We start from the raw sequence: 13,670 nt of genomic DNA, 5'->3' as shown, positions 1-13,670 counted from the left end.
TCTCTCTGCCTGCCTCTCTGCCTGCCTGTGATCTCTGTCTGTTAAATAAATAAATAAAATCTTTAAAAAAAAAAAAAAAGAAAGAAACAAGACAAGGATGTCCACTCTCACCATTACTATTTAACATAGTACTGGAAATCTTAGCCACCACAATCAGACAACAAAAAGAAATAAAAGGTATCCAGACAGCAAGAAAGAAGTTAAACTTTTACTATTTGCAGACAATGTTATACTTTTATGTAGAAAACCTGAAAGACTACAAAAAATTTAGAACTGATACAGGAAAATTCAGCAAAGTCATGGGAATAAAAATCAATGCAGAGTCTGCTTCATTTCTATACACCAATAATGAAGCCTCAGAAAAAGAAATCAAGGAAGATTTCAAAAGAAATCAAAAAGAAATTCACAACTGCACCCAAAACCGTAAGATACTAGGAAGAAACCTAACCAAAGAGGTAAAAGATCTGTACTCTGAAAACTACAGAACACTTATGAAAGTAATTGAAAAGGACACAAAGAAATGGGAAAACATTCCATGCTCATGAATTGGAAGAACAAACATCGTTAAAATGTCTGTACTACCCAAAGCGACCCACATATTCAATGCAATCCCTATCAAAATAACACCAACATTTTTTACAGAACTAGAACAATCCTAAAATTTGTATGGAACCAGAAAAACCCTAAATAGCCAAAGCAATCCTAAAAAGAAAAGCAAAGCTGGAGGCATCATGATTCCAGACTTCAAGCTATATTACAAAGCTGTCATCATGAAGACAGTATGGTACTGGCACAAAATCCGACACACAGATCAGTCGAACAGCATACGTAACCCAGAAATGGACCCTCAACTCTGTGGTCAACTAATCTTTGACAAAGCAGGAAAGAACGTCCAATGGAAAAAGGACAGTCTCTTCAAAAACGGTGTTGTGAATACTAACATGCAGAAGAATGAAACTGGACCACTTTCTTACACCACGCACAAAAACAACTTCAAAATAGATGAAAGACCTCAATGTGAGACAGAAAACCATCAAAATCCTAGAGAAGAACACAGGCAGCATTCTCTTTGACCTCAGCCACAGCAACTTTTTTTTTTTTTTAAGATTATTTATTTATTTATTTGTCAGAGAGAGAAAGACAGAGAGCACACAAGCAGGCAGAGTGGGAGGCAGAAGCGGAGAGAAGCAGGCTCCCTACTGAGGAAGGAGCCCAATGCAGGACTCAATCCCAGGCCCCGGGGATCATGACCTGAGCCAAAGGCAGTGGCTCAACCAACTGAGCCACCCAGGCACCCCGTGCCACAGCAACTTCTTACAGACACATCTCCAAAGGCAAGGGAAACAAAGCATAAATGAACTACTGGGACTTCATCAAGATAAAAAGCTTCTGTATGGCAAAAGAAACAGCAGAACTAAAAGGCAGCCTATGGAATGGGAGAGGATATTTGCAAATGACATATCTGATAAAAGGTTAGTACCCCAAATCTATAAAGAACTCATCAAACTCAACACCCAAAAAACAAATAATCCAGTTAAGAAATGGGCAAAGGATGTGAACAGACATTTCTCCAAAGACATCCAGATGGCCAACAGACACATGAGAAGATGCTCCACATCACTCAGCATCAGGAAAATACTAATAAAAACCATTAGATACCACCTCACACCTGTGAGAATGGCTAAAATTAAACACAGGAAACAACAATGGCTAAAACTAATAACACAGGATGTGAAGAAAGGGGAACCCTCTGACACTGTTGGGAATGTAAGCTGGTGCAGCCACTCTGGAAAACAGTACTGAGGTTCTTCAAAAAAGTTAAAAATGGAACTACCCTAACACCCAGCGATTACGCTACTAGATACTTACCCACAGGATACAAAAATAAAGAGTGGCAAGGGATACATGCACCCAATGCTTATAGCAGCAATGTCCACAAGAGGCAAACTATGGAAAGAGCCCAGATGTCCATCGACAGATGAATGGATAAAGATGTGGCCTTGTGGCATATATGTATCTATCTATATCTCCATCTCTATATATCTATATCTCCATATCTATATCCATAGATCTATGTAATGGAATATTATTATTCAGCCATCAAAAAGAATGAAATCTTGCCATTTGCAACAACATGGATGGAGCTAGAGTATTATGCTAAGCAAAATAAGTCAGTCAGAGAAAAACAAACACCAGATGATTTCACTCGTGTGGGATTTAAGACACAAAAGAGATGAACATACAGGAAGGGGAAAAAAAGAGAGGGATGCAAAGCATAAGAGACTCTTAATGACAGAGAACAAACTGAGAGTTGATGAAGGGAAAGTGGGTCAGGGATGGTCCAAATGGGTGATGGGCATTTAGGAAGGCAATTGTGATGAGTGCTGAGTGTTGTATGTAAGTGATGAATCACCGAATTCTACACCTGAAACCAATATTATACTATATGTTAACTAGAATTTAAATACAAAATTGAAAAAGAAAAAAAGATATTTATATATATAATATATCCATAATGGCATATTACTCAGACATAAAAAAGAATTTAAAAAAAGAACAAAATCTTGCCATTTGCAACAACATGGATGTAGAGGGCATAATGGTAGTGAAATGTCAGCTAAAGAAAAACAAATACCAATGATTTCATTCATATGTGGAATTTAAGAAACAAAACACACACACAAAGAAAAATGGAGACGACAAAACAGATTCTTAAATATATAGAACAAAATGGGCGGTTACCAGAGGGAGGTAGATGATGGGAATTAAGAGTAGTTATTGTGACGAGCACTGAAAAATGTATAAAATTGTTAAATTACTGCATACATATTATATATATACTATATATTTGAAACTAACATAACACTAAGTTAACTATACTAGAATTAAAAAATTAATAAAGGGAAAAAATAAAAATGACTTTATATAGTTGACCCTTGGACAACATAGATTTGAACTGCACAAATTCACTTATGCATTCTTTCTTTTTAAATATAGTATTATAAATATATTTTTCCTTCCTTTTGATTTTCTTAATAACATTTTCTTTTCTCTGGCCTAATTTATTGTAAGAATGCAGTATATAGGGGCGCCTGGGTGGCTGAGTTGGTTAAGTGCCTGCCTTGGGCTCAGGTCATGATCCCAGTGTCCTGGGATCAAGTCCTGCATTGGGCTCCTTGCTCAGTGGGGAACCTGCTTCTCCCTCTGCCTGTCTCTCTCTCTTTCTCTCTCTCTAACAAATAAATACTAAAAAAAATCTTAAAAAAAAAAGAATGTAGTATATGATACATACAACACAAAACCTGTGTTAATCACTGTTTATGATTCTGGTAAGTCTTCCTTCTGGTCAACAGTAGGCTACTAGTAGTTAAGTTTTGAGGTAATAAAAAGCTATATGTGTATTTTGGACTGCAAGGGGTTGAGTGGGTTAGTAACCCTAATTTCCATGTTGTTCAAGGGTCAATATATAGATGTTATATATAGAAACCAAAGAAGAAACTAAACTCTTTACAAGGAAGAGTTTAGAGCAAATATTTCTCAGTTGTCCTGGCTCTAAATTCAGCTAATCCCACATCTAATCATACATGCTTTCGTTAGCCAACTTCTGGATTTGGGTGGATTTTGCCAGTGTAGCCCAGTTACTAGCCCAAATCTCGACCTGAACAGTGACCCTTAAGACTTCAGGCTGCACTGTCTTTAACTTTGCAGCTACCAGTCTGAAGGCCTGTGTCCAATCCCGTTCTCGGGTACATTAGAGGTGAAAGTATTTTTCTTTCTGAACCACAGAACCCAAAAACTGTATTAGCTAGGCCATCTGAACTGAAAGACTGGCAATTCTTTGGGTGGAGATTTTTAAAATTTCTATAAAATTCTACTGTCCCTAAACAAGACAAAATTCTCCTCTCCCAATTGCGTTTTCCCCTATCTAAATAAGCTACAACATACACCTGCTAACACTTTCAGTAAGAACACCCAGGTTTCACCTCTATTAGTTTATTCTTTGTTCTTTAAATTTTGGTATCTTTTTATTTTAACCCTCCAGGATATAATTAGTGATGTTTTACACAGATTATTATTATTAACATATAACGTATTATTAGTTTCAGGGGTACAGGTCTGTGATTCATGAGTCTGTTAGTTTGTTCTTTTTTTTTTTTAAGATTTTATTTATTTATTTGACAGAGAGAGATCACAAGTAGACAGAGAGGCAGACAGAGAGAGAGGGGGAAGCAGGGCTCCCGCTGAGCAGAGAGCCCGATGTGGGGCCCGATCCCAGGACCCTGGGATCATGACCTGAGCCAAAGGCAGAGGCTTTAACCCACTGAGCCACCCAGGTGCCCCTGTTAGTTTGTTCTTGACTGCTTTACTGCAGTCACGAGTCTGGGCTGGGGCACCGACTTGCTTTCGTCTTCAGGCATTTGCCTGGAGCTGTCTGGAATCTGCTCTTCTTTTTTCACCACCCAAAAGGATAGGAAAACAGTCATTTCAAGATATTCATAAGCTTTCCTTCAACTTCCTCCTCGTCTCAGCTGACCGGCAGGAAGCTTTGCTTACACATCGGCACTATTCCTATCCAGAGGCTCAGGTCAGAACTTTTAGCCAACAACCAACAACTCTTACTTACCAGCTCAGTAATTCTCAAGGGAATCACCTGATCATATATTTTACTACACTTTCTGTAGAGGAGTAGTTAATCGTAAGGACTCCCTCAGGAATAGAGGATTAGGGTAGAGGGAGGTAAGCTGAATAACAGAAGAGCTGTTAAAGTAAGATGCTGGAGTTGTTAAAAAACTGTAAAAGGGCTTTGAAAAAAAAACAAAAAAACTCTTGTGTTGTTTCAATACTCTACAGGAGATTCCAAAATTCCAGGCAGCAATAGTACTAAGTGGGTATCTAATATATATTTGTTAAATAACTACATTTATTATTTAAAAGATTTTCAATTATAAGTGAGAACAAATACACCATATTTTATTCTAAACAGCCCACTTAAAAAAAATGAACATCTCTGAACTTGAGATGCATCACACTCATTGGCATATGATAGTTTAATTGGTAGTGTTTTTTATATTTCTTCATAGTAACAAAATAGTGATATATCTTTCAGTTGATGAGTTCTTAGGTTAGATGAAATAAATTATACATAACCAAAGGTTAAATAAAAATCCTATAATCTTAAAAGTACAAAATGAAGTAAAAAGTTAAATCTGATTTGGAAGAACTAGGTATTATCAATAATCTATGATGATGAAGGGATACAGTGTAAGAATTACAAAGGCCCGCTTTCACTAACTGGTAAGAAACTAAAAAGCTTGCTTTAAAGCACAAAATATTAATGTCTTCATCTTGATTTGATAAATTCTACCAAAAAAATTTAACTTTTCCCTGAACAATAATTTAACCATACCCCTATGGTACCACTCTTCCAATGGCTGAAAAATGAAATTCTGTAGAAGCAGCAGGTTAGAAAACAATACGAGTCTTCAAGAGTCCATGTGCAAGAGGGAAACAGAAGAATGACCTACAGCTCTCACTTTCAAGTCTAGCATGGATATAGCTCCCATTCTAAGGGTTGTGGAGTGGCCAGAATAGAAGACAGACTGAGTTTTCTTTGCACCAGATGCTGAAATCATGGTAAGCTTCCAAGCATACCATTGACTCAAGAAATCACTTGCTCATAACAACATGAACTCATAAAAGTCAGCAGGCCTTGTGATACATTGCTTAAGGGGAGTTTCGAGGGTAAGCCATAAGGCCTCTTTTAAATCGAAGAACTAGATCTAAGTGGCTAAAAACTAATATGGCCCAAGGTAAACTTGGAAATAAAAACATCGGTCACTTTTTGTCAAGTCAGTAATTTATGTCTGCACAAGGATATATGTTTTAAAATATTCTGATTCATTTTTGTCAGAATTTTTATCACATTTACCTGACTTTTTCTCATTTTAATTTTTATTTCAGCTTCAGCTCATTGTTATTATTCTGGACAGTTTATAATATAGAACAATATCCCGCAATATAAGGTTGAAGTAAAACACAGTGAGTATCTAAAAGTTTGTGGATTTCTTAGGTAAATTATGGTAAGTTACAAAAATTACCACCTCATTTTTGGTAAAAAAAGGATATGTTTCTATATGCATAAAAAAGAATTCAAAAGGATATACACCAAAGAAATATACCAACAGTGGTTATTGGGAATGGTTACAGATGTTTTCTGTTTTTTTGCTTATGTATATATTCTCAGTTTTTACAATTACTTATGGAATAAAAATCAACTTTAGAGAGATTATAAAATTATGCTGTTGCTGGATATTTAGGTTACATTAACTTTTGCTATTATAAAAGTACAAGCAAAAACAATAGGCTGAAAATGAATTTAAAATTTAAAGGTGACATCTGATCTCAAGATGGCCTCCTCTTTATTTTAAAAAATCCCACTAAAACAACAAGAACAAGAAATGGAAATACAAAATAAAAACGGGTGATGCACACAGCCACAAGCACAATATATAAAGGCAGAAGGCATATGGAAGAATGGAAGTGACTTGGCAGTGGGGAGAAAGGTGAAACATAACTCCCTCTAGTGGGAGAGCTGGCAAGAAACAAGTCTTTTTGCCGTGCGGAATACCAGAAGGGCTCAGGAATTGAGGCACCTGGTACTTAAAAAGCTGGGGACTAAAAACAGAAAGTCTTAAAGTAGATCTTTAAGTCCCCTCCCTCGATCTGTAGGAGGTGGAAGGGACAGTCTTTAGAGAATTAAATAAGGGAAGTCTGACTTGGGACTTGGTACAAAGGAGAATAAATATGAGACATGGTACTGAAAGTAAGAGGATTAAGTTTGCTTATTGAATGGTGAGACCTTGACCTTAGTCTTAAATGTATCTTGGAGGATCCTACTAAGGAGAAAACAAACTACCCAAGTGAAAAGTTGTATAAACACTGACATTTGGGAGTCCCTAATAAAAAAGCTAATTAATAATCTAACTGCCCCACAGTGAAACTTACTAGTGGGTAAGTGGCACCCAAACACTCAGAGCTTTTATGTATATACGAAGACAACAAAGAATTCCCAGACCTTTCTAAGCAGAAAGTAAGAGCAAAACAGAAAAAATAAACTCAAAGGAAAGAGAGACATGGCAGGAAGCAGAAAAAAATTTCAGGGAAATTAAAATTAATATATTTGAATAAAAAAGGAAAAATGCATTAATAATAATAAAAGGATGCTATAAAAATGGGACAATTCTGAGAATAAAAGAAGAGCTTGTGAAAAAAAAAAAATTTTTTTTTTAATTTATTTGACGGAGAGAGATCACAGGTAGGCAGAGAGGCAGGAAGAGAGAGAGGGGGAAGCAGGCTCCATGCTGAGCAGAGAGCCCGATGTGGGGCTCGATCCCAGGACCCTGAGATCATGACCTGAACCGAAGGCAGAAGCTTAACCCACTGAGCCACCCAGGTGCCCCATTTTTTTTTTAAGATTTTATTTATTTATTTGACAGACAGAGATCACAAGTAGGCAGAGAGGCAGGCAGAGAGAGAGGAGGAAGCAGGCTCCTTGCTGGGATCATGACCTGAGCCGAAGGCAGAGGCTTTAACCCACTGAGCTACCCAGGCGCCCTGAGCTTGTGAAAATTTTTAAAAAGAACAAAAAATTTTTAAAATTCAGTAAAAGTGTTGGGGAAAAAACCTAAAACACAAAGTGGTAGACAATGTGAAAGAAAAAAAAAAAAAGAAGACAAACAATAAATCCAAGATGTCTAACATCTGACTCAAAGAAATTCCAGGAAGAAAAAGAAAACAGTAAATAAGAAATTATTGAAGAAAATACTTCAGATACAAAAACAATGAATGATAGGGACACGTGGGTGGCTCAGTCAGTTAAGCGTCCAACTCTTGATCTCAGTTCAGGTCTTGATCTCAGGGTCATGAGTTTAAGCCCTGTGTTGGGCTCCACGAGCCTACTTACATGAAACAAAAAAAAAAAGAAGAAGAAGAAGAAATAATGAATGATGAAAGTCTTATATGTTCTAAATGGAAACGATTTCCAATCAAGTATTCATGGTCAATGGAGTATGAGCTTAGAATAAAGCTCTTTTCAGAATACGTACATGCATCTTTTCTCAGGAAACCACTTGAAAAAGGACTTCACTAAAATGAAGGAGTACACTAAGAGAGATGAGACGGGATCCAAGATACAGGAGGATCCAACACACAGTAGGGTCGAAGGGAATTCTGTGTTGGTGTTCAGAACCACCTCTGTGTTGTAGCTGTGGCGAGCAACCGCTCTAGACTAGAGAGCTCTGTCAGAGGTGTTGCTACCATGCGTTAGCCCTCTAGAAAATCTGGTTAATTTCATTCTGCAGAGTTTTTAGAAGATCAAAGAAGACTCAGAGTCAAAGAGAAGCAACTAGAAAAGCAATGAAGTAATCATTAACTCTATGAAATGAAATCACAGTATGTCTCCCCTGCTATCAGAAAGTAGAAAAATCCTATGATATCTTTCATAGGCCGAAATGTTGTAAAGTGAAGAGCACTCAGATTAAGTTATATAGAGAATTTTTTGTGCATTCCAAGACCACCCCCCCCCGCAAAATCTGTTATTAAAACACATCTTGCTAATGGACGTGCAAAATAAATTGAGAAAGTAAACTGAGAAAATAAACTGAGATACACAGATGCTCACAGAGTTCATAGCTGTGGTAGCCTGATGCTGAGATGCTGAATATAGTTCTGGGGAAGGAGCTGGCGGGGGCTGCTGTCGCTGCCCAGAGTGTGCAAATCTCCTACAACTGTTAGCTGCAAAAAAATACTGAACACTATTTCTGCTTTTCACCTTTTTTTGTAAAAATGAAAATTTTTTTAGATTTCTTTTGGTTGGTGAGAACAGGTATAATGTAGGTCTTTCATAAAAGTAAAGCAGCTTCATGTGAATTTTTGAAAAGCAGGGAGATACCTATATGCTTCTTGGCTCGGCAGTGAACACTATATACTTGTTCTTTACATGAAAGTAGTGAAAGTTAATTTTGCCAAAATATAAATATTTTAGGAAGAGGAAAATAGGCTATTATGAGAGCCTAATCTTCATCTACTACATTAAGAAGTCAATATGTACGTAATCTTACATCTAATCTATCAGAAGAGCACGATCTGCCTACTATTTAGAATGAGGTAATTACCAGGAAAAAGTAACTAAGAGTTTTTTTAAACTGGTTGCCTATGGCTAATGGGACGTTAGGGTCAAGGCAGGGGGAAGGGGGAGAAAAAAGACATGTTAGGAGCTGCCGGTTTTTGTTAAAGGATTTTCCCACTGGCCTTTAAAACCATTTAACAGGGCGCCTGGGTGGCTCAGTGGGTTAAAGCCTCTACCTTCAGCTCAGGTCATGATCCCAGGGTCCTGGGATAGAGCCCCGCATCAGGCTCTCTGCTCAGCAGGGAGCCTGCTTCCTCCTCTCTCTCTGCCTGCCTCTCTGCCTATTGTGATCTCTGTCTGTCAAATAAATAAATAAAAATCTTTAAAAAATAAATAAATAAATAAATAAATAAATAAAACCATTTAACATATAACATAAGAATTAATTTTAAAAAGGTAATTTTAAAAGCTTGAAATTGAAAGAAGTAAAGTGATAGAAGTGGAGAGAAGTGAAAAATGATAGAAATATTTAAAGTTACAGTAAGGGCTGCAAAACTACTTCACAGTATACCAAAATTACCAATATTCAAAATAACAGCATTAAGGCAACACAGACCAGCGGAGGTAGAGGTCAGTCTAGAACAAAAGGATGACAAAAGCTCCATTGCAAGGGCATGTCCAGGACTGCTTTTGTGGTTTTTTTAAGGCTGGGACACCTCTGGTTGCTCATCGCTGTCCAGTACACCTGGGCAGCTTCTTGGAATAGGAACACTCAGTGTCTGCATCCTTTACAAGCAGTGCCTTTTCCAAACAGAAGTGGGATATGAACATTGGGGACCTAAAACCCATGACCCAGTGTCACCTTTAAAGGGTTTGGGCAAGAAACAAGACACTAACACAAAACTATTTTCTTCTCAATGTTGAGTAGTTTTGTAAGACATAAAAACAGATCAAAAGTACAAAAGTGAACAGACTTGATTACCTGTGGGGATATGGACAAGTCTGACAGCACTATCTGTTGTATTAACATGCTGTCCTCCTGCTCCTTTGGCTCGAAATGTATCTATCCGCAAATCCTTCGGGTCCACCTTCACATCTACCTAGAACAAAAGGGAACACGGAAGTCAATTCTACACTCAACAAACACTTAACTTTTTTTAAAAGATTTTTAAAATTTATTTGTCAGAGAGAGAGATGGCACACAAGCATGGGTGCAGCAGGCAGAGGGAGAAGCAAACCCCCTGCCAAGCAGGGGATCCAACATGGGGTTCGATCCCAGGACCCTAAGATAATGACCTGAGCCAAAGGCAGACACTTAACTGACTGAACCACACAGGCATCCCAAAAAATACTTTAATACTAAATTTATCTCAAGATTCTTCAAATAAACTGTGTTGTTATTCTAAGTCACAGCCATTAGACTAAAAAATAGCTTATAGCAATGAAAGAACCATAAACTCCCTATATTTGACACTGACTTTTGATGCCATGAGATCACTGAGTTTATGCAAACTTTCAAGTTTCAGCATCCATCATCCCACAAAGCCACAGGATAGAAAACATACTCTCTCTCCGTATATACATACATATATATATATGTATGTACAAATGTGTGTATGTAAGTGTGATCTTCATTATTCCCTGATTCTGTATTTGCAAATTCACCTACTTTATTTGTTCCCCCAAATCAATTACTACAGCATTTTCAAAGTCACCAGAGAACTTGTGCAGGGCAGCAAAAAATCCAAGCCGTCCTATACAGGCACATTCCCAGCTGATGCCCAACAAAGTGACAGTTTGCTTTCTTTTTTCAGTCTGACCAGAGAATGAAGACAGGAGCGGGCAGAGAAGATAATACAAGAAGCTCTGGCTCTCGGGTCAGTTGGACAGGGTGTGAACCCCAATTCTGGCATCTATCTGGTAGTGAAGTGGCCTCAGGCAAGTCACCTAACACTTCTGAACCTCATTTTCTCTTTGTAAAATAAAGAAAATAGAACCTATTCTAAGTAACCAGGTGGGTTACTTTCCTCTGTTTTAAAATTTTACTTATTTATTTATTTGGATGGGTAACTTTTAAGATTACAATCTACATAAGACACATAGATATAGAAATCTATATATAGGTATATATACATATGTACACCTGCATGTGCACATGCGTGCGCACACACATACACAATTTCCCCTAGGGGAAATGATGGTTCAGTATTTGCTAAATCAGCATTTGCTAAGACTTTACAGAACACACACTGCGTGTGCAGTGATTAGTGGACTGAATGGAGGAATCCAAAAAGATAAGTTCACATTCTAACCACTAGACCCTTACTTGGAAAAAGAGTTTTTGCAGCTGTAATTGAGTTCAGATGAGATCATCCTGGGTTATTCAGACAGGTCCTAAATCCAATGAGAAGTGCCCTCAGACAGCTAAGGAGAGAGAGGACAAGAGGAACATGTGCATTCAGAGTTATACAGCTTCAAGCCAATGGACACCTGGAGACACCAGAAACTGGGCAAGGCAAGGGAGCATCCCTCCCCCACCCAGAAGCTTTGGAGGGAGCACAGCCCTGGAGATACCTTGAGTTTGCGCTACTGGCCTCTAGAACTGTTAGACAATAAATTTTTATTGTTTTAAGCACCTATTTGTTACACACACACACACACACACACACACACACACAGAAAAATAGTACAAAATATGCTGTTTTTCATGAAAGAACTAACATCTTATTTCACATTTACCATTCATTTGTACGAATGACAGCAAGTGTGACTCTTTGTAAAGCACAGTAGTAACGGGGTCAATTCTATAATTTACTATACAGCGTGGTTATTCTTTTATTTCCTCTAAAATGAATACTCTACTGTGGGGAAAAAAAAAAAAAGTATTCAGCTTTTTTAAAATATGCCAGTGTTGGCTACCTTAAAATTTCAATAAACACTAAAGAGATGAACAGCAATTTCCCATTTTTGTGGTTACAGTATATTAAGTAGTTATATAGCAAATATACGTATATTATATGTCATATTCTCCCAAGTGTTACAGAAACTACCTAATGAATGTTGGGAAATTCTGAACAAAGAACCAGTGACTTAATAATATACAAAGAATTTTAAATGTCAATTAAGAGAATAAGACTTTGCTCTTTTATGAAAAGCAAACTCCACTACATGGGTTTAATTTACAAGAATGTGAAAAGAATAAGGGGATGGGTGAGAACAGTGGAAGGAATAAGGAGTTAAGAAAGACAACTTAAGGGGCACCTGGGTGGCTCAGTGGGTTAAAGCCTCTACCTTTGGCTCAGGTCATGATCTCAGGGTCCTGGGATTGAGCCCTGCATCAGGTGCTCTGCTCAGCGGGGAGCCTGTTTCCCCAACTCTCTCTGCCTGCCTCTCTGCCTACTTGTGATCTCTGTCAAATAAAAAAAAAAAAAATCTTAAAAAAAAAAGAAAAAGAGGGAGAAGGAGTCAAGATGGCGGAGAAGTAGCAGGCTGAGACTACATCAGGTAGCGGGAGATCAGCTAGATAGCTTATCTAAAGATTGCAAACACCTACAAATCCAACGGGAGATCGAAGAGAAGAAGAACAGCAACTCTAGAAACAGAAAATCAACCACTTTCTGAAAGGTAGGACGGGCGGAGAAGTGAATCCAAAGCGACGGGAAGATAGACCGCGGGGGGAGGGGCCGGCCCCCGGCAAGCGGCGGAGCAACGGAGCACAAAATCGGGACTTTTAAAAGTCTGTTCCGCTGAGGGACATCGCTCCAGAGGCTTAACCGTGGCCTCAGGTCCCGCAGGATCACAGAAGAATCGGGGGTGTCTGAGTGTCGCAGAGCTTACAGGTATTAGAACAGGGAAGCCGGCTACAGAGACAGAGCCGAGGAGTAAGCTCTAAGCTCGGGGTTACCTTGAACCGGTCGCAGGCTCGGTCAGCTCGGAGCGCGGCCGGAGGCAGGGTGACGGGAGTAAATCGGCGCTGTTCTCTGAGGGTGCACTGAGGAGTGGGGCCCCGGGCTCTCGGTTCCTCCGGGCCAGAGACCGGGAGACCGCCATCTTCATTCCCGCCCTCCGGAACTCTACGGAAAGTGCTCAGGGAACAAAAGCTCCCGAAAGCAAACCCGAGCGGATTACTCAGCCCGGCCCCGGGTAAGGGCGGTGCAACTCCGCCCGGGGCAAAGACACTTGAGAATCACTACAACAGGCCCCTCCCCGAGAAGATCAACAAGAAGCCCAGCCAGGACCAAGTTCACCTACCAAGGAGAACAGTTTCAATACCAAGGAGAGCAGCGTAATTCCAAAGGAGGAGAAAGCAAAGCACGGAACTCATGGCTTTCTCCCCATGATTCTTTTGCCTTGCAGTTAATTTAATTTTTTTTCTTTTTCAATTTATTTTTCTTCTTCTGCTAAATTTTTTTAACTTTTACCCTTTTCTTTTTTAACGTTTTTTAACTAGTTTAACTAATATATATATATATTTTATTTTCCTTTTTATATTTTTTTCTTTATTGGTTTTCTTTTTTTAATTGTTTCTTTCTTTTTTTTTTTT

At 38.4% G+C, this 13,670-nt stretch overlaps 1 protein-coding gene across 4 annotated transcripts in view; it reads right to left on the bottom strand.

Annotated features, from left to right (window-relative positions):
* The window catches only part of LOC111146899 (mitochondrial translation release factor 1), an 85,394-nt gene that overhangs the window by 25,133 nt on the left and 46,591 nt on the right, over positions 1-13,670 (bottom strand). For all 4 annotated transcript variants that reach the window (XM_022502634.1, XM_022502635.1, XM_022502633.1 and 1 more), the window contains one exon: positions 10,110-10,227. In XM_022502634.1, the coding sequence (XP_022358342.1) occupies positions 10,110-10,227 (118 nt within the window). The remainder of the gene's footprint in view (positions 1-10,109; positions 10,228-13,670) is intronic.

Source organism: Enhydra lutris, unplaced genomic scaffold, assembly GCF_002288905.1.
Source record: "Enhydra lutris kenyoni isolate GAN:26980312 unplaced genomic scaffold, ASM228890v2 scaffoldscaffold15, whole genome shotgun sequence".
Lineage (NCBI taxonomy): Eukaryota > Metazoa > Chordata > Mammalia > Carnivora > Mustelidae > Enhydra > Enhydra lutris.
The sequence above is the reverse complement of the archived record's forward strand: the minus strand, read 5'-3'. Positions and strand labels throughout refer to the sequence as shown.